General features: G+C 50.0%; 1 protein-coding gene across 6 annotated transcripts in view; it reads left to right on the forward strand.

The window, feature by feature from the left end:
- The window catches only part of LOC144784606 (ATP-binding cassette sub-family B member 5-like), a 1,313,284-nt gene that overhangs the window by 1,060,902 nt on the left and 226,157 nt on the right, over nucleotides 1-26,225 (forward strand). For all 6 annotated transcript variants that reach the window (XM_078663518.1, XM_078663516.1, XM_078663520.1 and 3 more), the window contains one exon: nucleotides 13,529-13,669. In XM_078663518.1, coding sequence (XP_078519644.1) covers nucleotides 13,529-13,669 — 141 coding nt within the window. The remainder of the gene's footprint in view (nucleotides 1-13,528; nucleotides 13,670-26,225) is intronic.

The raw sequence follows: 26,225 nt of genomic DNA on the forward strand, positions 1-26,225 counted from the left end.
TCCCAGGAATGTGGGAGGTCAGGGCCCGCTGCACAAAGAGAGGCGTGTGAGGGACAGGCTGTACAACAGGGATACTGTAGCATGTGCAGAGGGAAACAGGCTGACTGTATTGGGCAAGCTTGGTACCCTTACAATTAACTTGGCTGATATTAGGGAGTATTATGGAAGATCATAGCAAGAAATAAAAGGTGCTCACCTCCATTCACACAGTTCCTAAAAAGTTACTAGATTGCATTGGTTATTTCTATGAGACCATTTACCCACAACGACTAAAATTGTGAGCAGGTTAACTCTAGCCAAACACAATTATGAAAGTAGGACTGTGTTATGCAAAAGCAGGCAAAGCAACTCACAACAGAGCCCTCATGCTTTCAACGCCCATGTGAGTAGCTAACCCAGTTTACACCCTGGGGTTTTAGTTGTATCAAATTAATAAAATCAGGATTACAAAGGAAAAGCAAACTATGAAGGTCTGAACGAGTTACTCACAGGAGGACCAGGGAAGCTTGAGACACCACAGAGCTCATAATGATGTTTTGTATTTCAGAATTTCACAGACTCCCGTTAAAATACATTTTGCGTAGCGAGTTCACCAAGGGGAACACAGTGACTGCACACAATTATGACGCCAAAAGGGAATTTGATGACTATGGAGTTTTTTCTTTCTATTGAAAAATACAACTATTAAATAGTGGCAAATGTATCTCAATTTGAGTTCTAAATTCTCACAGTTGTAACGGGTACATTTGTGTGCATATTTGAGGTTATTAGTAAGGGCACAAAAACCATGGTACGAATCCTGCCGACTTAGTGGAGAAAGTGTGGCTCACTGGTTAGAGGCGGCAGACCCGTAAGCAGAGAACGGCCCGGGACCAGGGTTCGATTCCCGACGCGGCAGGGTCGTGGACCAGGGTCAGCGGACTCGATAATTCTCGCCTCGGTGCCTACTCTAGTCAGAAACCACACTCGGCAACTCTGGGCATCAGCTTGCCTCATCTTCACAACGGCCCCCCCAGACCACCGGGGATGCTTGGTCGCACCTTAGAGATACCCATCAGGGACCATCTCTCAGGGTGAGCCAGGACGGGTTCCCCAGCGGTCAAAGCGTGGAGATACTCCTCCGGGAGTCGATTCCTAGCGCTATATAAACCCACAATTAAATTAAATTAAATTAAATTAAATTATAGGTCCATAGTGACTAAAGATGCCAGTGGCAAGTTACTTGGGCGCGATATGCAAATATGAAGTTATTGCACCATAATAATTCCTAGGAGTCTGTAATTATAGCGTAAATGATCTCAGCGTATGTATGTCAAAGTATTCATCAGCTAGGAATATGCCGCTCAAACTATGGTCTCTTTCCCTTACTCAACATGTCCCGCTTTTCAACTTTCTAATACGATAAAGATTCGGGTAAATTTAAACTACCACAGTCAGAACAGGATATTTTGACTTTATTGCAAGGTCAGAAAAAACAGGTATTGATGAGTGTCGCGTGACATGACATAGCCTTGCCCGGTCTCGTGACCTCTTCCTGATCTCAAAGGGCCTCATCTGAGACGTCCGTTTGCGGGTTTAGAGGAAGCGGGGATGGCAATAACCAGAGGGGAAAAAGGACGCTTTAGAAAGTAATATGTCCAGTTCTCCGCCTTCCCCCCTAGCCGGCCAGTGAGGAACGATTGCTTATAAAGTTACATAAGCCACGCAGTTACATCATTCGGTAAAGCAGGCGCCCAGATTTAAAGTAAGATCTCCCTCGGCATTCCCTCCCACTCAGACGGAACAATGTTCACCGTACGTGAGTTTTCACCCCTTTGCTGCTTCATTTCTGGGTGGGTTGCTTGCACAGTAGGCCGTATTTCTGATTTTTCTATTCAGAGAGGTGGGCAGAAGGCACAGCAGAGCCGCGGGAGACTGCGTGAGGCTGCAGCACACATCTGTGAAGTGGCTGCTACTGCGTGTTTTCTCCCCTCGGCTCAGAGAGGAGTAGCTCGGGCCACTGTCTCTTTGCGACTTAGAACAGCAAAGGTTCTGCTGCCGCCTGGGTGAAGGTGCTACGGCCTGCCCAGGCTATGAGAGAGTGTGTTCACCCGCCTCCCTGTCTGTGCTCCCTCGGTCTGCCCTCCCACACCCGGCACCTCTCAATAATAAATAGCAGCCTGGCACAATTTAGGACTGGAAAACATCGCAGGCGTGTTCCGGCTACTCCCGCCCCCGCCATCGCTTATATCCACATCGCGCAAGAAATCACTGTCCACACTTCTTCAAGGAGCAAGAAAGGCCACTTTATTTTAAGACAGGTGCATAATACATTTCTTGACCACATTCATTATTTATTTATTTCATAAAATTCCAATCTACACAGTATGCCTAAACATCACTACCTAACAGAACCCGAAACTAACTCTTGACTAATACCCCTAGGATTACCCAACGAGCTACCCTTAAGGATGGCCAACCCGCTCCAGGCTGCCCACCCCACTAGCAAAAACCGCCTCTTAAAAGAACAAAGACACCTGTCCTAAAAGTGGCAAGGCCCTAAAACCAGAGTAGCGCCTAGAGCACCACAAAATAAAAAACCTAACTAAAGGAATAAAGGGAGGGTGGGTGGGGCAAAAAGAACCTCCCTTCCCTTGCCTCCCGCTACGCACTTCCCAACTGCCAGCCTGACTTCCCCTTATGAACTCCCCTAATTAACCCCCACCTGCTCCCAGATTGCTCGCGCGAACGCACCCAGGGAAAGACCAGCTCGCGCCTGGCTCTCCCTGGGTCCCCCCTCGCGCAAGATATCACTGTCCACACTTCTTCAAGGAGCAAGAAAGGCCACTTTATTTTAAGACAGGTGCATAATACATTTCTTGACCACATTCATTATTTATTTATTTCATAAAATTCCAATCTACACAGTATGCCTAAACATCCCTACCTAACAGAACCCGAAACTAACTCTTGACTAATACCCCTAGGATTACCCAACGAGCTACCCTTCAGGATGGCCAACCCGCTCCAGGCTGCCCACCCCACTAGCAAAAACCGCCACCCAGGAAAACCTTTAGCGTTTTCCTGCCCCACTCAAGGACCAGGAGGAAGGGAAGGAGCACACCACAACTGCACCTGAAGAACTTTGGCTATCAAATCCCGTAGCTCCAAAAGGTAAAAAGAAATGCCCAATTTAGACAGGTAGACACCGTCCTCACAGAATAAATGCGTTTCGGAAACTTTCAAATGATGATGAGCCAAACTGTATATACATAAATGTTTACAAAAAAGTTGCATAGTTCGATTCACTTTGCGCCTGGCTTTCTCCATGGCTGAATAACTCCTTGCCCCACTCCATGTCAATCGAGACAGGAACTCAGTCCATATCACCATGGTGCTCACCCATGTGGTCTTGATGACTTCGAGATCTTGCTTCATCAATTTTAGCAAAGTCAAACCTGATAAAGAAACTAAGTCGTTTTCCCCAAGGTGCAGCACCAGTAAGTCCGGTGGGCCTCCCCAACCCCTTGAAACCAGAGAAGCCACGGCAGGAAAGAGACCTCCCCAGCGCATGCCCCCTGTGCCATGCCAGGAGACTTCATGTGTCAGACTGCTTAAACCAAGGGATCTACCACAAAGCTGACGTGCAGCGGCCACAGCCGCCCTTTTCACAAAAGAGTGACCAATAATCCACACCCTCCGTTTTGTTCCAGCGACCGTGGACCAAGGACCTAGGAGAAAAAGAAATGTTAGGCAAAGCAAAAAGCGGTCTATCTTCTCACATACTTCTCACAACATCTTGATCGCCAACGCCCAATACGCCGAATTTGCGACCAATCCCACCCCAACCTGGCGGCCTCTGTCGCTGCCCCAATCCTGAAGGAATGGGTACCGAACTGAGAAGGATCACGCCCCAGACCCAACAAAACCTTGCGTAGGACAGCCAACAACTGAGAAACAATAATGGGGCTGCCATCAGCATGGCAAAAAATGGCCCCCGGAGCAAAGTGAGGGGAAGACACAAAAACCTCCCATTCCCCAACAGGGCAGCAAGAAGACACCCCACTCCTCCCCAAAAACACCCACTTACCCCTCCCCATCTGATCAGTCTTGGACATACGCAACCACATACGCACCCTGTCATGTTCCACCACTACCTCACTGCTAGTCATACCCACTCTATCCTTCAAACCCAGCAGCTCAGAGGCCCGAAATGCCCCAAAGAATAACCACACAAAACACAAACGAAACTTCTGGCACTCAAATGCATCATAACAGCACACTTTCAACTGTGATAAAAGCAGCTGAAGCAAATCAAAAGTCACCGGCTGCCGCAGCTTCTGAGCACCAGCCTGAAGCCTACCCAAACCTTTTAAAACTTTCCGAACCAACACCCCCCCAACAGGATCCCTCCCCCACCAAAGCAGCCCGTAAAAAGACACCCCAGCCAACTTGCCCGAAATTGTCGTGTGGGAGAGGCATTTGTCCGCCAAATGCAAAACAAACTGCAATAAGAAGTGTTCATCATATAACACAGCCCGGGCTGGACCCGCCAACTCCTCACCAAACTGCAGAAACTCTTGCCAGGCCTTCAAATAACTCCGACAGGTGGATGCAGCCACTGAATTCTCTACCAAGTGGTATACCCTCGATCCCCCAATGCCCATACGTACTGTGGGATCGCCGTCGGCTCTAGATCCGCCCCAGGAGCCAATTTGCGGAATTCGGATCACTGAAATCGAGATAAAGAATCAGCGATACAATTAGTGGCCCCTGGAACATGCCGAGCTTTAAAGACAATATTCAGTTGTAGACACCGCAACATGAAAGCGCGCAAGAGCTTCAATACCCGCAAATCACGGGCCCGCTGCTTATTAACAAGGTGAACCACAGCCATATTGTCCACATGGAACAAACAGAACGATTCTGAAACTCCTCCCCCCAGATGTACAGAGCGACCAACAAAGGGAAGAGCTCCAAAAACGCAATGCTGCGACCCTGTTCCCGCCAATGCACCGGCCAGCCAGCCGCGCACCAACGTCCTTCCCAAAAGATGCCGAAACCATTAGCTCCTGAGGCATCCGTGAAAAGCTGCACCTGCCACACAATGTCCTCATCTGCAAAAAACAAGGACACGCCGTTAAAATCTTGCAGGAAATTTAACCAGACACTCAAATCGGCACGGACAGCTGTGGTAATGCGCACCCGATGATGAGGAAGGCTGGCGCCGGACATCGAGAGGCCAAGACGTCTACAAAACGTCCTACCCGCCCGAACGACCCGACACGCAAAATTCAGATACCCCAAAAGCTTCTGAACCTTTCGCAGCTCCAATTTGCGTTCGCCCAACACCAACCTGATGAAAGCAGACATCTCCCGCACTTTGTCAGCAGGCAAGCGTGCCACCATAGCCAGGGTATCGATTTCAATTCCCAGAAAAATCAGAGATGTACATGGACCCTCGGCCTTGTCCGGCGCCAAAGGAAAACGCCCAGCTCTTCAGACATAGCCTGAAAAATATCCAAAGCCAGCTGACACTGCCCAGACTGACCCTCCCCAATGAACAGAAAGTCATCAAGGTAGTGACAGACCAGGGCGTGGCCGCTGATGAAAGTGAAGCGCCACTGCAGAAAGGTACTGAAGGTTTCGAAGAGGTAACAGGACACCGAGCAGCCCATTGGCAACACCTTATCCACATAGAAATAACCACCAAAGTGCATACCCAAGAGACCAAAATCCCAAGGATGAATGGGCAGAAGCCGGAAAGCTGACTGAATGTCACTCTTCGCCAGCAAGGCACCAATACCAGCTGCGCGAACGAGCCGCAAGGCGTCGTCCACGGAAGCATATGTCACTGTAGAATCAGCTGGGTCAATGAAATCGTTGATGGAGGCACCCTCAGGCCAAGAAAGATGATGAATGAGTCGAAACTCCCCAGCCGCCTTTTTTGGTACCACACCCAGCGGAGAGACTATCAAATCAGGGAGAGGACAGCTAAGAAAAGGACCAGCAATCCTGCCCGCCGCAAGCTCAGCATCCAACTTCTTTTGCACAACCTGGGGGGACTCCTTGGCAGACTTGAGATTGTCAGACCACCTGGGCAAACGGGGCCCTGATACCCAATCCTGAAACCTACTCGGAAACCCCAGGACAAAACCTTAGCAGCCTCAAAATCAGGATAGTCCACCAACCACAAATCAAGGACGTCCAGTTTAATAGGAGTAGGAGCCCTTTGAGACAAAGTGAGAAGTCTGTCCCCTGCCCCCGGAACCCCTCCCTTGGTCTCCAAAACGCTGTCCGGGAAAACACTGGGTGAGAGCATGCCGCCCCCCACACTGTGCACACTCATGCTTATATCTGCATGCTGGCCGGTTACACGAACCCCTGTTAAAATGCCAGCACGCGCCAGAGGAGGAGGACTGTCCTCTGCCCCAAAACCCCGCCCCAGAAAGAGCGGGGCGAAATGGAAAGGGCCGATAATGCACCGGCTGTCCGCTAGCAGTGTGGGTCGTAGCGGGCGGGTGAGCAGACGCCATCCACTGGAGCCACAATTCCGCATCAACCTCACCCCATGAACGCTCTGGAAAAACACTCATACGGGTCCGGAACTCCTCGTCATACGACAACCAGGCAAAGCCTCCAAAATAACTATGAGCCTTACGGATGACATCAGCATATTTAAACATGTCTACCGCCTTACCCGGATGACGCTGGCAATACACGCTGGCATAAATTAAAAAGGCCGAAGTCCAGTTCTCAATAGACTTCGGGACTCGAGGCCTCCGAGCCAATTCCAATTCCTCCTCCTTCGACCCCTCCTTAGCTTGGACATCTCTATGGAGAAGCCGAAACACATCCACAAATTCACCACTCCAGATGCGAGTTTTAGTTTTTTCAGACAAATGGGACCCCAAAGGCATCCCCACCCCAGAATAAGGCAATCTTTTAGGCAGGATACTATCCTCCGTAACAGGTTGTGTAGCAGCCACCCCATCCCCAACTGTAGAAACGTCCCCTGTAGGTTGCATATTAGAAACATTCAAACTCACCGGCCGCTCAAGCCTCGGTGCCAGAGCGACTCGCTCACCAATAACCCCATCACCCGTACCGATTGATCTGGTACGCTTAACAGGGAGACTCTCCCTTGGTTTCCATACGGCCCACCATCCATCCTTACCTCTTGGCAACTGTGCCGACTTCTGCTGAAAATCAACATGATCCCCTTGAGAAGGTCTACTCTGCGCTGCTTCACGTACCGCTGCGTGGTCCGCACATGACTCCTGCAAGAGACGAGAAACAGGGGGTTGCCCCAGCCCACCCTTCTGGGCCCGTGCTGCCAAAAGCCCAACATCCTTATCCCTCAATTCCCCTTCTTCCAAGTCATCATCTTGTATACCCAAATATAAAGCATCTCCAGAAAATGAAACTTGCGCACTGCCACTTGGCAGCGCCCCATCACCAATTCCCCCATCATAAAACTGCCAGTCAACATCATGAAAGCTCCGCTCGCGCAAAACGGCAGAAGAGAGATCCGCTCCAGATAACTCTCCCGTGCTCCCACCACTGGAAACAGCCGTAGGGACAGTTCCCGAGCCCGTAGAACCAGACAACAGACGCCCAGCCAGAGGAACTACCTGAAAACTGCGGCCGCTCAAGTCAGACTGTGAAGAATCAGCAAAACTGCCCCCCCCCCCCACAGAGGCAAGGGGAACACCCCTCGAGGACCTAGCAACCGGCGCCAACCCAGAGCCACCACCCGACCCGGCCGCCAAAACACCCTGGGGAGCACAAGGCTGCACCCGAGGAGCCGGGAACAGCACCTGACTGGGAAAAGGGGGCGCCCCCCCCGAGGTCCAGACCCATCCCACCGGAGGCCCGGGGCTGCAGGGGAGCAGAAAAGTGGCCAACAGACCCAGGAGCCATGGACCTGGGGGCCGGGGTGGGGGGGTGGGGGGGGGGGACACATCACCTGAGTGAACCAAGTCAGGGGCCGGGGGAGGGGCCCCCGAGGGGGAAAAAACGGGCATCGCAGCAGGGAGAGACCCAAATTCTAGGCAGCCCCGGTCCAGATCACTGTGTAAAGGGTGGGGGGCTTGGCCCAGCACAGGGGTGGCAGGAGACAGCAGGTAGCACTGCCCATTCACCCACAAATAAGGCGAAGCCCCGTCTGACACACCAAGCACTGAAGGGGAGAGGCCCCTGGGAGCAGCAGCATTAAAGGGAGCCCGAGCGAGACACATAGGGTCGAGGCTCCGCCCCCGCTTCGCCCCAGAACCCACAGAATGCTTCCTGCTCTTGCCAGGAGGGGGCCCGCCCAAGAGCTGGGCCTGCCGGCCCACAGATCGCCCCCGCCTTCCCCCCGGCGCCCCACGCAAGCCAGCACTCTGCAACGGTAAAAGACATACCTGCTGGTGGACGCCCGGGACATCCGGCGGGGGCTCCGAGGCTGCGGGAATCTGGGCCGGCAGAGGCAAAGCCGCCGGCATGGCAGCGTCACCGTCCTCCTCCTCCTCCGGGCCGGGTGACAGATAAGCAGTCACCGCCCGCGACACCTATCCACGCCTCCGCCGGCACTCCGGGCCGCAGAAGGTCCTTGCGCCCGGCTGCACACAGCGTCTGGACAGCCCTCCTAACCTCCACCGCCTCCTCCATGGCCCACTTGGCAAGGTAAACACGAACGCGAAGCCGGTAAAAAGAACCTCCCTTCCCTTGCCTCCCGCTACGCACTTCCCAACCGCCAGCCTGACTTCCCCTTATGAACTCCCCTAATTAACCCCCACCTGCTCCCAGATTGTTCGCGCGAACGCACCCAGGGAAAGACCAGCTCGCGCCTGGCTCTCCCTGGGTCCCCCCATAAAATGTAAACAAGCGCTCGCGCGGCCTTGGGGGGGTGGGGGGGTGATTCCCTTTGCGGGAGCGATAATTGCGATCAGATGAGCCGCGCGCTCCCACGAGTGACGTGCTTGGCTGGGAATAGGTCGTTTTCCTTTGCAGCAGCTCGACCTTAAAAAAAAATAGCCAAGCTTGGCGACCTGTATTCTAACTGGATTGGTCTGCGATCTCGGCGGTATAAAGGACCGCACTTGGGACGTGACAGCACTGGGCATCTTTCTAGATTATAGATTTCGTAGTGCAGTTAAAGATGCATTTCCAAAATGACTGGCTGAACGTGCATCCCTACCTACAGGATTCGAAGCACTAGTTCATTGCACACCATTTCCTGTCGGTCTGCTCTATCCTGGGTCTCCGCTCCTTCTGCCCCTCTAGATCGTAAATCCATATCCATTGGCAGCCAGAACTATATGGAGCAATGACGATTAGTTAAGGACCTACTGCTGGCTGCTCAGCTACACGGAAGTGTATCTCCATGACAGGCATACGCTGATTCACTTGAATAGGCACATGCATCAAAGGATTTTGCGATCGCAAACGGTGCGAATCGCAAAAATCACGCGGTTTGCGATCACAAAATCTGCTTTTGGAATGCATGAAGGGTCAAGGCCCTCGCAATTTAAGAATTCGCAAATATTTGCGATTTCTCAAATTGCGATTGCATTTAAGGAATCGCATTTTGCGATCCTTAAATGCAATGCATGAAACTTGAAAAAATTGCGATTTCGCAATAAAGGGGAGCAAATTACCACGAGGTTGAACCTCAGGGTAATTTGCGAAAACTTAGCAAAATGCACTTTTGTGCATTTTTCAAAGTTTCATGTTGTGCACCCACATGCCCTAAGGGCATGTTTGTGCACAACATATGTGCACAGATTGATTTCAGGGGTGCAACAGGGTGTCCTTGAAATCGCATTCTCAATTTGCGATTTGCTAATTGATAATCGCAAATTGAGAATGTCTTCCCATTAATTCCTATGGGCCTCTAGGCCCATAGAAATGAATGGGGAGGTATTCCTTAATTGCGACTCGCAATTTGCGACTCGCAATTAAGGAATATTAAGAAATCGCAATTTATTTAGCGATTTCTTGATGCATTGCATTTTGCAATTCCTTAATTGCGATGCCTTATTTTTCGCAATTAAGGAATCACAAAATGCAATATTGATGCATGTGCCTGTAAGTTTATACAGCGATTTTACCACACTCCCGAAGGATTAAAAAGGTTTGGCCTAAGAGAGTACTTAGGGGCATACTTATCAAGCCCTTTTCCCGTTTGCAAACGGTTTGCGAACGGGAAAAAGCCTTTTGGGATGTATCATCCCAAAAGGCCCTTGCAAAATAGGGAATCACAGAATTTGCGATTCCCTATTATGCGAATGCATTTAAGGAATCACAATTTGCAATTCGCAATGAAGGAATATGTAGGAATCGCAATTATTATTGCGATTCCTACATACATAGCATTTTTGGAGTCCATAATAGTGATTCGTGAAAAATCACTAATAAGAACTCCCAAAAAGGCTATTTCATACATATGCCCCTTGGACTGCCCGCGCTGTCCTTGCAGGGGTGCAGGAGTTTTGCTTGGACATGCCCTGCCATTCATGAATATTGATTGAAAATATTCTAGGAGCTGGGTAAAATGATCAGTGTACATGTGGTGCCGGTTCCTACAGCGTCGTTCTTAGATATGTAAAAAATGTTCCAGCACCTGGGCGCAAATACACTGCATTGGCCCTAATCCTGGCAAAAAATGCACGGAGCGATGCAGTGGGGGAGAGGTCCCCCTCTGACACTGGCTAGGTATACTGTAGCACAATGTCGACCAACGTTACAATGCTAATGCCTGCCAAATCTAGACTTAAAGACATATGGAGACCGCGACAAACCTATTTGGCAGATGATAGCCTGGAGGATTATGGAATAGCTTGGATAGCGATACTTCTGTGCCCTTTACACTCCCTTAAATGTATGCCCGAAATGCTTGAAAAAGTGGCAATTTGAATGCAGATTTCAAGCATAAATCATTTACTATCACTCTTTTAGTATATGCATTTTATTAGGCCTTTGACTTCCTGGCCGTCTCTTCTCATGCACCATTTATAAGGATTCTTATGTAACACAGCCATCTTTGACACTTCCTATGAGACCTAAAGTTCGGAAGCTGTAACCCTCTAATGTCGTTAGCACAAAACTTTAAATTAGAAGTCTAAAAAAAATACTGAAATATGATTATCACATTTATATCCCAATAATATAGTTTTACAATTGTTTCTAAATAAAGGGTTGTACCGAACAGGACCATAAACCTGTAATATTTAATACTTGTCTCAGTCCAAAAGGCTTTATAATGTATTACTATATATTTTCGTTTGAAAACATGGGATTTCTGAGCTACCTAGTTGGGAGTCCTCCGTCTCTCTATGTGTAGCCCTGTCGCTTAAGATCTTGCCGCAGATAAAGCTAAAACACATTATTAAGACCCTTTAATGTCTAAGGGCCCCATGCATCAAACTAAAAACAGGTCGCAAACGGGCAGATTCCCAGAATGTGCCCCTTTGCAACTGGTATTATTGCATTTGGGATGCATCATCCCAAATGAAAAAATCGGAAATTGTGATTGCATTTAAGGAATCGCAAATTGCGATTCCTTAAATGCAATGCTAGAAGCAATTTAAAATAGCAATTTCGCTATTAGGGGTCGCAAATTACCGAAAAATAAAACAGGTCGGTAATTTGCAAAAACGTTGAAAAATGCACTAAAGTGCCTTTTTCAACGTTACATGTTACACACACACATGCCCTTGGGGCATATATGTGTGCAACATGGGTGCACATTACAATTTCGGGGGTGCAACAGAGTGTCCTTCTGACACCCATGCACCCTTCAAATTGCATGCACAATTTGCAAGTACCTATTGGGTACTCGCAAATTGCGCATGCAATTCCCATTCATTCCTTAATTACGACTCTCAATTTGCGACTTGCAATTAAGGAATGTTTAGGAATCGCTATTTTCATAGCGATTCCTACATGCAAAGGCTTTCGCGATTCGTTAATTGCGATTCCTTAATAATCGCAATTAAGGAATCGCAAAAGCCTTCCTTGATGCGTGTGCCAGAATGTTCAGTATCAGGAAACGGATAAACTAGTTATGCCACTCACGCCAAATTATTTACTCCGTTTACCATACGCTTACAGTATCCAGTCGGCGTGCCAATACGGATGTTTAAAAGGGGAGCATCTTAGGTCACAGTTCTTTAACCTTAATATCGGAATTCAAAAAATCATTCTGTCTGACCTGGAAGTGTTTAGCTTTCTATTCCATCCTGTTGACACAAATATCTCGTTTAGAAATACAGAATCTCCCTGTACGATAATTATAGTCCAGTCTCAGACACAATTTATCCTTATTACTATTGTAAATCAAAAGTCACTTGGTTTTGGTTTGTGATTTCATATAGGAATACGGATTTGTTTGTATGAGATTGGACTGTAATCAGAGTAGCCGGAAATAGCCCTTACAGAGACTAATGCTGGTGGAATGTAGGGCCAGTCCTGGCACCCCCGCAGGACTCTACCCCTCTTACTCCAGCAATCTCGATGGTTCTGTATGTTTATCACCTTTTCATATGAAGTGGTTAAGGTAAGGTGTGACGCTCCATAGATCTCTTAACTAATACATTATTAGGTGGTTGGTAACACATGACTCCAAGAGGTGGAGAGATTATTTTGGGGTCTCAAGCACCTACCCCTGCACAAACTATCAGAATTTCTTAAATTCATGCTAAATGTAAAACAAATAATATTTGTGAAAACGTGTTAGTATTTTGGCACTACTCTCATTGCAGTGTCCTTTACCTATCAATCATTGCCCTTTGGTCGCACAGTGGCTCGTTCTGATTAGTGGGAGGTTCTTCTCCTTTTAACCCGGTCAGTTATTTCTACAACACCACGCACAATGTAGTATTTTCTTCTCATAACCTGAACAGAAATGTTTGCATCATGGTGACATGATGGATCAATGGCGGCTCTAGGAAATTCACATAGAATAGAGAAATAGCAGTGGTGTGTCACTTTTGAGTTTTTAACAATTCCACGTTGGAAGGAAATCAACACTATGGGAACTGGGATGAGTGATAGCCTACTCTACAGAGAGATTCTGGGTTGAGTTCTTTTTTCCTAGTTTCAAAATGGATATGGAAAGAAGTGGTAAAAAGCAGTGGTGTATACAAAAGCTATGCAGGGGAAGGTGGAGTGGATGACTCACTGAAGACAAGGAGGGGATATGCAAATTGCAAGTAAAGACTCTTCATCATATTCGGCTTTGAGAAGTGTTCCTCCACCTACAGGCGTGCTTGTTGCGTTACTTGATTTGATGCTATATGTTTCATGTCTCGGTTATAAAACTGAACTTCATATGATTTTTTTCAATATCTTAACCCCCTCTATATTTGATGAAATCAACAATCACCTAGTAAACAAAGATTAAATATTTGTTTTGATTTGATTGTGACATTTATGTAGCGCGCGAATTCCCAAGGGCGTCTATGCGCTGAATATTCAAGTGTGTGTGTTAGATTCAAAAGAATGATCACTGAACTGCCTCAATTTAATGCTTACCAATAGTTGCCTTCTTCATTTTTATGTTCAGACTTTAAATGCAGCAGACGGCACTGAAGTGCCATCACCAGTAACTGAAGATGTGCCTACTTTAAATGGTCTTGTTGCCAAAAGAGGAAGCATAAAGTATGTGTTGCCAGACGAGGATGAAGCTAACGTCGAAGGTGATAAGGTAACAGTGTGCATGTGTTTCTTCGCAGTGTATTGCTGTGATTTTTCATCAGTTTGTAGTGCAAGTGCATTTTTGGAGCTATGGCCTACAAAATGATGCCATTCTGATTGATACTTCTAAGCACAGATTCATCACCTTGCGAACATCCACAGGTTCCAGGTTGAATCCAGAGACTTTTTTCTCGGCAATTCAATCAATCAATCAATCAGGGTACTTGTAAAGCGCGCTGCTCACCCGTGAGGGTCTCAAGCCTCTGAGGGGGGCGCTACTGCTTGAAGAGCCAGGTCTTGAGGAGTCTTCTGAAGGCGAGTAGGTCTTGGGTCTGCCGTAGGTGGGCAGAGAGGGTTTTCCAGGTCTTGGCGGCGAGGTAGGAGAAGGATCTGCCGCCGTAGGTCGTTCGTTGGATGCGGGGGACAGCGGCGAGGGCGAGGCTGGCAGAGCGGAGCTGGCGGGTGGGAGTATAGAAGCTGAGTCTGCTGTTCAGGTAGGTTGGTCCGGTGTTGTGGAGGGCTTTGTGTGCGTTGGTGAGGAGCTTGATGGTGATCCTCTTGTTGACGGGGAGCCAGTGTAGGTCTCTCAGGTGGGGGTGATGTGGCTGTGGTGGGGGATGTTGACGATCAGTCGGGCGGATGCGTTTTGGATGCGTTGTAGTCGTCGTAGGTGTTTGGCTGGGATTCCTGCGTAGAGGGCATTGCCGTAGTCCAGTCTGCTGCTGACGAGGGCCTGTGCCATCATTCTTCTTGTTTCAGTCGGGATCCACTTGTAGATCCTGTGCAGCGTGCAGAGGGTGTTGTAGCAGGAGGAGGAGACGGTGTTGACCTGTTTGGACATGGAAAGGGAGGAGTCGAAGATGAATCCTAGGTTGCTTGCATGGTCAGTGGGATTCGGTGCTGGACCCAGTGTGGTCGGCCACCAGGAGTCGTCCCAGGCTGAGGGGGTGGGTCCGAGGATGAGGACCTCCGTCTTGTCCGAGTTCAGTTTCAGACGTCTGCTTCTCATCCAGTCGGCGACAGCCTTCATTCCCTCGTGGAGGTTGGTTTTGGCGTTGTGTGGGTCCTTGGTGTGGGAGAGGATGAACTGGGTTCGTCGGCATAGGAGATGATGTTGAGGTCGTGGTGGCGGGCCACTTGTGCGAGGGGGGCCATGTAGACGCTGAACAATGTCGGGCTGAGGGATGAGCCCTGGGGGACGACGCAGATGATGTTGGTGGCTTCGGATCAGAAGGGTGGGAGGCGGACGCTCTGGGTTATGCCGAAGAGGAAGGCCATGGTCCAGTCGAGGGCCTTCTCTTGGATTCCGGCTTCTTGGAGGTGTGTCTTTAGGGTGCGATGGCAGACCGTGTTGAAGGCTGCTGTCAGGTCCAGGAGGATGAGGGCTGATGTTTCGCCGTTGTCTAGTTGGCGCCTGATGTCGTCTGTGGCGGCGATGAGGGCTGTCTCGGTGCTGTGGTTTCGTCTGAATCCGGACTGGGACGGGTCCAAGATGTTGTTGTCTTCGAGGTGGTGGGCCAATTGAATGTTGACTATTTTCTCGATGACCTTCGCCGGGAACGGGAGCAGGGAGATGGGCTGGAAGTTCTTGAGGTCCTTAGGGTCTGCCTTGGGCTTCTTGAGGAGGGCATTGATTTCAGCATGCTTTCAGCTTTCCGGGAATGTTGCTGTTTCGAAGGAGATGTTTATGACCTTCCGTAGTTGGGGTGCGATGGCTGAGTCTGCTTTGTTGAATACGTGGTGTGGGCACGGGTCTGACGGAGATCCTGAATGGATAGAGTTCATGACCTTGCGTGTCTCGTCGTCATTGACGTTGGACCAGGAGGTCAGGTGGTTGGTGCTGGTGGTGTTCGCAGGGGAGGTGGAGTCTGGTGTAGTCAGGGCGGTCGTGGTGTTGAAGCTGTCGTGGATGTCAGCGATCTTGCGGTGGAAGAAGGTGGTCAGTGAGTCGCACAGTTCTTGTGAGGGCGGGATGTCGTTGGCATTGGCGCTGGGGTTGAAGAGTTCCTTTACGATGCTGAAGAGCTCTTTGCTGTCGTGTGCGTTGTTATCCAGGCGGTCTTTGAAGGAGGATCTCTTGTCTAGTCTGATGAGGTGGTGATGTCTGCGGGTGGCGACCCTGTGGGCTACGTGGCTGTCCGGTATGTGTTCCTGGAGCCATTTCTTCTCTAGTTTCCGGCATGCACTTTGGAGGTCTGGAGCTTGTTAGTGAACCAGGTGGCTCTCTTGCTGGCGTGGTTGTTGGAGGGTTTCTTTAGCGGGGCGAGGGTGTTGGCGCAGTCGTCGATCCACTGAGGTTGCGGGCTGCCACATCTGGGTTGGTGGGGTCGGTGGGTGGGTTCTGGGCGAGGGTGGTGATCAGCTGGTCTTCGACTGGTCTTCGGTGACTTTGCTCCAGCAGCGGCGAGGCAGCAGTTGGGTGCGGTGGTTCGTGGTTGTTTTTTGAAGGTGAAATGGATGCAGCGGTGGTCGGTCCAGTGGAGTTCGGTGGTGTGGTTGAAGGTGACGTGGGTGCTTGCGGAGAAGATGGGGTCCAGCGTGTGGCCGGCGGCGTGGGTGGGTGCGGTGACGAGTTGTCTGAGGCCGAGGTTGGCGATCAGGGTGGCGGAGTTGGTGTCGTTGTTGTTCTCGAGGTGGAAGTTCAGGTCCCCAAGGAGGATGTAGTCCGTGGAGGCGAATGCGGGAGTGATGGCGAGGTCGGCGATGGAGTCGCTGAACTGAACCCGGGGTCTGAGGTGTCTGTAGACAAGTGTTCCTCTGAGGGTGGTGTTGGGGTCGGTGTGGATCCGGAAGTGCAGGTGTTCGGCGGTGTAGAGGGTGTCGTCTGCGTGGGTGGCGACCTTGAGGGTGGAGTTGTGGACAATGGCTATTCCTCCTCCGATTCCGTTGGCGCGTTCCCAGCGGGTGATCTTGTAGCCGTCCGGGATGCCTATGGCGATGTCGGGCGCCGAGGAGTCGTTCCACCAGGTCTCGGTTAGGAAGGCCACGTCTGGGCCGGAGGTGTCAAGCACATCCCAGAGCTCGACGGCATGTTTGCGTGCGGAGCTGGTGTTGAAGAGTAAGCAGCGGAGGTGGTTGGGTCCAGTCCTTGGAGGTTTGGTGGCTCTGTTGCAGGTGAAGCTGCAGGTGCGGCCGGAGAAGGGTCCGTGGGTCCGTTTCAGGGCAGCCTGGAAGCAGGTGTCGTTTCGGCCGGCGTTGAGTGCGTGGAGGGTGCTGGCGTCGTAGCGGAGTGTGGTGTCGTGGCGTTCGCCGGGTCCAGGGTTTCTGGCGCTGGGCGCGGTTTCAGGCGCGGACGGGCTCAGACGGGCTTGCCTTAGGCGCGCCTTTGGCGCACCTTTGGCCCGGCTGCGCAGCGTCCAGCATATATGGGGAGGTGGGAGGGAGGAGCAGCGGGGACGGGGGAGCAGTGAGTGGGCAGGGGCGGGCACAAGAGGGGAAAAAGGGTGGTACAGAAGGCAAAAGGGCACAGAGGGGGGAAAAAGAACGAGTGGCACAGAGCACAAAAACGGGGCACACAGGCAAAAGGGGCACAAAAGGGGGGAAACGAGTGGCACAGAGCACAAAAACGGGGCACACAGGCAAAAGGGGCACAAAAGGGGGGAAAAACGAGTGGCACAGTGCACAAAAACGGGGCACACAGGCAAAAGGGGCACAAAGGGGGGGGAAACGAATGGCACAGAGCACATAAACGAGGCACACAGGCAAAAGGGGCACAAGGCTGGAAACACGAGTGGCACAGAGTATAAAATGTGCTCTGTGGGGTCACAGAGAGGGGGAGCAGTGGCACAAAAGCCAAAGACACTTACCAGCGAGTCGGCGGCGGCAGCAGGGGCACACAGTCGGAGCTGCGTGGAGGGGGAGCGACCTACCAGGAGGGTCAGGGGTCAGCAATTCTGCTGTACATCTCCGCGTCTGGTTCATCCTGCTCCAGATGTGATGTTGGGCCACACAGAAATGTTACTTATTTGCGTTGATGCCATGTCCTTCCTGTCCATGCCTTCTGATGTGGACCGGAGCTCTCTCTCCGGGTCTCTCTAGTTTTTCCAACACTGTTTCCCGTACGCAAGTATGTTACCTCCCAAGACGACTGGTTTTAAATCTTGCACAGATGACCACAAACAAATGTCTGAGACGGACTCACACGAGGTCAGTCTTCGGTCCAAGCACGGACTCACACGAGGTCAGTCTTGGGTCCAAGCATGACTCAAAATTGCACAGAGAATATGCTCCAAAGAGTCTGAAGGCCACCTGAGACCATAAGTCAAAGGTCTACATCACTGAGCATTGCAAGCCACAGTCCCAGTCGAGGAGGCAAATGCATTGTTATTTCTGAGTCTGTTCCTGAGAGAGGTTGCCAATCTCACTTAAATTCTTCAGGTAAGTCTAAATCAAAGAAAAAAATTAAAAAGTCAAAAGTGGCTTTCTTTCTTTCCACCACTCTTCTGAAAATAATGCACATAGATGCCAGGGTCCCCCTCTATCTTGATCTACTACGGAACCCATTCCAGAGTTAGTCCCGATGCAGACCAAGTTTCCAGGACTATCAGTGATGCTCTCAAAGAGGCCAAGTTGTGGATTTTTGGTACCCTACCAGATCTGTCTTGTGAACCCTCGGGCCCCTATTAATCCGAGAAGGCCTCCAGTCAAGTTACCACCAGGGGATCAGTTACCGACTGTGCCTCTTGACCCAGTGTGGGGTCGGCCCGAACTCCGGAGTCAATGCTGTCTACTCATATAGTGTAGAGACCCATGTTGGCACCTCATGCATCAGTGTTGACACCAACGCCACCAGTGCCGGTGGAAGAATCTATTGACTTCTTGGACTCAAAGAGAATTCTATGCAGCCTTGATGGAAGTTGAACCCATCCCAACATCAACCCAAATAGGAATCAGAGGGAATGCTTCAGGTGCCTCAATGGTTCTAAGACCTGGAGCCCGACAACAATGATGACAGCAATGGCAATTCCCAGCTATAGGATGAGGGGAATTTATTTCTGAGCCTCCAGGAGGCCAGGGCCCAGACACTTCTCCTGACTCTGGCCTTAACTCTCCACCTGTCTCCTCAGAGGATTCAAAATCTTTTGCTGTTGTCATCAGCAGGGCAGCAAAAGTCCTTGACCTCCAGCTACCTTCAATGCAAGTAACAACAAATGTTCCCACAGAGGTCCTGCAGCAAGGGCAGACCCCCTCAGTTCCACTACTCCCATTCAGTGAAGCACTCATTGAAAATCTCATGGGCACCTGGACGAAATCAGGGCCTTTCCCACCAGTCAATAGATAATTTGCCAAACAGTACGAGCCAGCTGCAGGAGACCCTTCTTTTCATCTACAGACCCCAACTAGTGGAGAATCTAGTTGTTCAAGCCTCCACTAGCAGGCTGAACCCAAATGCATTTCCCACTACCCTCCAGACAGAGAGATTAAATTCATGGAGGCATTTGGAAAATGGATTTTCTCTTCTGCCGCTCTTGCCTTCAGGTCTGTCAATTCAAGTTGCCTCCTGGGGCATTATTTAGATGCATCGGGCAACATGCCTTTCGGGCTCGCCTCACATAGTCATCAACCACCTCCAGGTGATAGCCAGCCTGTTATCATCTCCAGTATTCTCGATCAATGTGCTGAAGTCACACCTGACTGCTTCACAGAGGCTCCCCTTCATTGGAGCCATTTGGCTATTCTGAGCCTTCCCTCCTCCTCAACAAGTCCAGGATATCCGCTCTATGATCCTTATGTTTCAACTTTTTACCTGGGTCTCAGTGAGAGCAGCTCCGAGATTTCTCTTGGCATTGTGCATCCTGGTGGTCCACACCAGGTGGCACATTCAGGCTTTGCAGTGGAATCTGAAGTCTCAGTGGACTCAGCGATGCGGGAACCTATCAGGGTTTATCCAGGCATTGGAGGAGACTGTGATTGGTCTACAGTGGTGGCTGCTGGACCGCAATTGGACCCATCTCGCTGCCCAATCCAGAGCTAACAGTCTTGACAGATGCATCATTGCTGGTTTGGGGATGTCATCAGGGAGAGCTGGCGATCAGCGGTCTCTAGTCTCTGGGGAGACCCACCTCCACATCAATGTGTTGTAGTTGTGGGCGATTTGCTTGACACTAACTGCTTAACTCCCATCCATCAAGGGGGAACGGGTGCAGGTCCTCACAGGCATCACTACCGCCTTGTGGTAACTCCACAAGCAAGGTAGAGTGGGACTGTGGGTCTTGTGCCAGACAGCTTTATGACTCTGGAATGTGTTGAGTCATCAGGGCACCTCACTGGTCATACAATGAAAATGAAAAAAGAAACTCAATAAAGCGCACTGCGGCCTAGCGGCTTCCTGGCGCTGGGGACTAGACCTGACTCAATGGTGGAATCCGAGGGAGCTAGCAGGGGAATGCCTGAGAAAACAGAAATGTTTTCAGGGCTTTACGGAAATGGATGTAGGTGGGGATGGAGCGAATGGAGAGAGGAAGACTATTCCAGAACCGGGGGGCCAAGACCGAGAAACGGGTGCCCCCCGTTCTGGATTTACGGGAGCGGGGAACGTGCAAAAGAGATAGAGAAGAAGAACGGAGAGGGCGGCTAGGGGCGTAAGGAGTGATCATGGAGGTAATAAAAAGGGGAGCTGAGTGGGTGTGCGCCCGGAAGGCCAGACCGGCCAATTTGAAAAAAGATCTAAGGTTCAGGGGGAGCCAATGGAGGGACTTGAGTGCTGGGGTAATACGGGAAGATTTGGGAAGGCGAAAAATGAGGCGGGCTGCCTGATTTTGGATGGCCTGAAGACGTTGGGTTTCATAAGCGGGTATGCCCACGTACAGGCCATTCCCATAATCAAGGCGGGAGGTGATGAGGGCCATGACTATGGATTTAAGGGTGTCTGCTGAGAAGTACCGGGAGATCTTCCGAATGAGGCGAAGGGACAGAAAACAAGAAGATACGACGGAGCTGACTTGGGCATGCACGGTCAGATCTTGGCTGACCTTGATGCCCAAGGTCCGAACGGAGGGAACCGGAGGGGGGGGGAGCCAAAGGAAGGGGGCCAGTGAACCATGGACCAAGGATTTGAAGGGCCACCTGTGAGGACAAGTTCCGTTTTGTCCGGATTGAGCTTCAAATGGTTGGCGCTCATCCATTCAGAAATAAAGACTAAAATGGAGCAGAACTTAGGGAGGGAATCCGAGGGGGAGGAAAGATCAAAAACGAGCTGGAGGTCGTCCGCGTAATTATACACAGAGACCCCCAGCTCACGAAGAGAAATGATAAGAGGGTGAATATAAAGGTTAAAAAGGAGAGGGGAGAGGGAGGAGCCTTGGGGAATCCCGCAGGTAACCGAGCGAGGGGGAGCGGAAAGGCCCGAGAGGTGAACCGCTTGGGACCTGCCTTGGAGAAAGGACGCAATCCAAGAGAAGGCTGCACCCCGAATGCCCGCTGCGCTGACACGGTCGAGAAGGATGGAATGATCGACCGTGTCAAACGCAGCGGACAAATCGAGGAGAACCAGGGCTTGGGGAAGATTGATCACAGCTTTCCCCTTAAGTTCGTCCAGGACCGCAATAATCACTGTCTCCGTGGAGTGTCCTGGTCGGAAGCCCGCTTGATGGGAAGCCAAGAGGTGGTTCTCCTCAACATAAGAGGACAAGCAAGATGTAACATAGCTTTCGAGGATCTTACCCAAGTAAGGAAGAAGAAAGATAGGCCTGAAATTAGAGGGGAGGGAGGGGTCTAGACCGGGTTTTTTAAGAATGGGAAAAACGATAGCGGTTTTAAAGGAAGAGGGAACAGAGCCCATGGCCAAAGAGGCATTGAGAAGGGCAAGAGGAGGGGCGGGACAGCTGGTAAAAAGAGCTTTGAGGATCCGTGCCGGAGCAAAAGTCCGCCGGAGAACCAGACATGACTTTTGCGAGCAGATTAAGGAAACGATCAATGGAAATGGGAGGAAAGTGATCCAAAAAAGAAGAGGGCAGAGGGAGGGGGCAGGGGGCACCAGATGGATGCACCATGGGAATGTTGGCCTTTATGTTGGCGATCTTATCAATGAAGTAATCATTGAGTGAAGAGCAGAGGATCTGGGTTGGAACAAGACTGGTGCTGGTGCGGTCAGAGGTGGCGAGGTGACGGACGAGGGAAAAAATTTCTCGGGGTTTGTTAACAGATAGGGCAACTCTCTCGGTAAAATATTTCGTTTTGGCCGTCAGGATCGCTTTTTTGTAGTCATTCAGAAGAAGTCTGTATTTAGCACGGAGAATGGGGCAATAGTTACGTCTCCAGTGGCGTTCTGAACGTCTGAGATCGAGTTTGAGGTCTTTAAGCTCCTTGGTGAACCATTTATGTGCGTCATAGGGGCGGACGGATTTGACCTTCTTAAGCGGGGCAACCTGATCGCAGGAGGAAGAAAGCCAAGTGCTAATGGCTTCTGTCTGTGAGTCTAAAGAAAGGTCAGTAAGATCAGGCACTGAGGAGGCCAGGGAAGACGAAAGAGAGTCAAGGTCAGTTTGGTTCCAACTGCGAGCTAGAACGTTTTTGGGTAAAGACGGTTTGTCGGTCAAGGCCGAAAAAATGGAAAATAAAATAATGGAATGGTCAGACCAAATACAGGGAAGTATAGAAGGGGGCGAAAGATCGCGGCGCAATGACCAGATTTGGTCCAGGGTATCACCCTTAACATGGGTGGGAGCCGAGATGTGAGACGAGAAGTTCAGGCACTGAAGGGTGGCAGAGAAGTCTTTGGAAGAAGAATCTTCCCTAGGGTCACCTGGCCAGTAGTTAAAGTCACCGAGCAGGATAACCGATGAGTTATTGACCGCCAGTGTGGCCAGGAGATCCTGTAAGGCAGCTACAAATGGGTTGAGGGGGACGGTACATGAGGACAACAGTGAGAGGATCGGGAAGATTAAGAGATCGAGCCACCAGGTAGTCCACGTTGGGTATGGATGGGTAAGCAAGAAGTTGAAATTTCAGGGTGGACCGAATAATCATCGCTACGCCACCCCCAACCTTCCCAGCCGGGCGATCCGCTCGAAGTGCATAATAGGTGTCAGGGAGAATGGCCAGGAGGTCCGGAAGAGAGTCGGTGGAAAACCAGGTTTCAGTAAGAAATAAATATTCTGGAGAGTCAGTGTTCAAAAAATTGAAAAGTTCCATCTGATGCCTGACTGCCGAACGAGTATTGAGCAGGCAAGCAGCAGCTACTGGGGGAGCTGGTGAAGAACAAGTGGCAAGCGGAGAGGCAGGGGAGTGGGAGATGGAGCTGTGGGTGAGAGGGAGTGAACAGGGAAGGTGGGGGCAAGAATACCAAAGGAATCCAGACGTTGCAGCAGAGAAGGGGAAGGAGGGAAAGGGGCCAAGTGTGCAGAGAGTTGGGCTGAAGAATATGCCAGAGGACGGGCAGGGTCTATGGCCCCTGGTCCCGGCCCATCGCGGACGGGCGCAGACGGGCTTGCCTTAGGCGCGCCTTCGGCGCGCAAACGGTGCGCCCGCTGCGCCCGTCCGCTGCGCCCGTCCGCTGCGCGTACGTGGGAGGCACATGTTTTATAGCGATGTTCAGGGCGTGGCCTCGTTCAGGTGGGCGTGGCCTGAGGGGAGGCCCGCTGATGGCGGCGAGTGGGGAGAGCCTGTCCTGCAGCAGCGTTCACATCGGCTGCGCAGGGGGCAGGGAAGCAAACAAGAACCCAGAGGAAGGTAAGTGAACAGAAGTTAAAAACAAACAGATAGGCACAATTTTTAAAAAAAAGATCGAGATTTGGGTTGGGCTGTGCTCCTGGGGAAGCCTCAGGAGAGTCTGAATCAGGGCCGAGCTAGTAATCAGCTCCTGTTAAGTAAACGGGTGGGCGTGGCCTTGTTCAGGTGGGCGTGGCCTGAGGGGAGGCTCACTGATGGCGGCGAGTGGGGAGAGCCTGTCCTGCAGCAGCGTTCACATCGGCTGCGCAGAGGGCAGGGAAGCAAACAAGAACCCCAGAGGAAGGTAAGTGAACAGAAGTTAAAAACAAACAGATAGGCACAATTTAAAAAAAAAAAGATTGAGATTTGGGTTGGGCTGTGCTCCCGGGGAAGCTTCAGGAGAGTCTGAATCAGGGCCGAGCTAGTAATCAGCTCCTGTTAAGTAAACGGGTGGGCGTGGCCTCGTTCAGGTGGGCGTGGCCTGAGGGGAGGCTCGCTGATGGCGGCGAGTGGGGAGAGTCTGTCCTGCAGCAGCGTTCACATCGGCTGCGCAGGGGGCAGGGAAGCAAACAAGAACCCCAGAGGAAGGTAAGTGAACAGAAGTTAAAAACAAACAGATAGGCACAATTTTTTTTTAAAAGATCGAGATTTGGGTTGGGCTGTGCTCCCGGGGAAGCCTCAGGAGAGTCTGAATCAGGGTGTCAGGATCTTTAACTGACAAGGATGGTCAACTTACTTGGGGTTGCCTTGTGGATCACGAATAGTGGCTAGACTTGGAGGTGTTGCAGGCTGTCTTCAAGCAATAGGGAGAACTCTGGCTTGATATTTTCACCACCACGTGAATGTGCAGTGTCCAAACTATTGCGCTTAAAGTTCCCAAGGTAATTCTCCCTTGGAAATGCTTTTCCTTTGGACTTGAGTTGAGGATTCCTGTACGCCTTCCTGTCTCTACCTCTGCTGCTTAAAGTTCTGAAGAAGATAAGGAATGACTGGGCCCAAATCATCTTCCTGGCACCGGATTAGGCCAGGAGAGTGTGATACTCTGTACTTCTAGCCATGCACATATATCCTCCTAACTTACTGCCTCTTCGGAAGGGCCTTCTATTGTCTTTCCCTTTTTCCCTGTAATTATTCCAGCTAAGCATTGCTGTGGCCAACATTAAAGGCTATTTGTTGGCCGTATCCACCTTTTTACAGTTATCTGGTGAGCCAAATCTGTTTAAATCACCTGCTGTGATGTTTTTTATAATAGGACTGATCCATATAGTTCCTTCAAAACCTATGTCATACCCTAATGGGATCTGAATTTCGTTGTCACATTTCTGATACCCACCTCATTCGAGCCAGTGCACTATTGTGTTTTAAGATTTATGAACTTGAAGACAGTATTCCTAAAAACAAGCATGTCAGCTTATCGCATGCGTGAGCTACAAGCGCTGTCTGTCTATTAACTGTGCGCTACCTTCTTCCTGGACAAGCTAGTGCTTAGGACATAGGGCGGCTTAATCCCAAAGGTTGTCATGCCTTTGCAGATAAGGTAGTCTATCACCTTGCAGATGTTCTTTGTCCAACCTCATCTATCCAAGGAGAAAGAAAGACTCCATTGCTTAGAACCTAAGAAAGCTCTGAGTGTCTACACTGATCACACCAGGGACCATCATGTGGATGATCTTTCTTTCTTTGTTGGCTTTTCTGCGACAAAGAAGGGTAAGGCAGTGCAGAACTGGACCAGCTCCAGATGGATTGTCCTTCTGCTATGGACTGGGCGAGAAAAAGTTGCTGGAAGTCCTGCAGGCTCATTTACCTGAGCCACGTCCATGGAGTTACTGTCAAAGACATCTGTCAGGCTGTGATACGGTGGTCTTGATAGACACGCCCTGCAAGAGCAAGGGAATTGGTGAGAACATTTTTCTAGATCTTATCTGACACCTGGATTGTTCACAGGGTGAAGAATCTGTGCATAGAGTACCCACCAGAAAGAGCGTTACTGAAGGTAAATAACTTTTTCTTCAAGGCTAACAGGGGAATATCAATAACTGTTTTAGAAACTGCTGTAGTAAACATGTGACAGATGCTGTCATATATTCACCTATAATTGGGAATGTGTAGCACAATGTGATTTCAGTGTTTTGTACAGCTGATGTGTTTTGAAAGGGGAGCAGTGTCATTCAGCCAGCCACAAGACATATTTTTTCCAATAGTTCTTCTGTATTTATCAGTTTTATTTATTGCATTCCAAGCCTGTACTTAATGATATTGCTCTGCTTCTGATCTTGCAAAGCTGCTCGTTGGTATATGACTGTATTCGGCATAGGGCAAAGGTTGTACATCCAAGACTGTAAAGGCTTTATAATGGGACTGCCTAGGCGTCTTATGTTTGGGGGGCACCAGAACATATGATGAATGTGCCAGCACATGTGTGAGTCTTTACCTGGTACCAGTGCACAGACATATGCACAGAACATGGCGTTGCAAGAACTTGGACTAAAAATAATTAAACATTCTTAACATTAAAATAATAACACAAAGACTAATACAATTCAAATGGTCAAAGAACAATATTATGTACTTCTGAATTTAGGAAAACGATACAAAAGACTTAAAAGGATATTCTTACCGTCTATAGTCTGTGCCACAATTCTTTAACATCAGAGTAGTTTTGACATGATATTTGTGTCTCACGAAATTATTGAAATTACATTTTGGCAAAATTCCGCTCAAAATAGGGCAAGATAAGAAAGAGGATCCGAAAGCAAAAAAAGATAGAAATTGGTATTTCCACGGCACATGAAATTATGTTTTTCTGTTTATGAGATCAAAACACAGAAGTCAGCACAAGAAGAGTTTATACTACGAGGGAAGCGAAACTACACCCCAGACACTTGGAGAGAAGAACAGAGTCACAATCCCTTTAGGTA

This window comes from Lissotriton helveticus, chromosome 10 (genome assembly GCF_964261635.1).
Source record: "Lissotriton helveticus chromosome 10, aLisHel1.1, whole genome shotgun sequence".
In the NCBI taxonomy this organism is placed as follows: domain Eukaryota; kingdom Metazoa; phylum Chordata; class Amphibia; order Caudata; family Salamandridae; genus Lissotriton; species Lissotriton helveticus.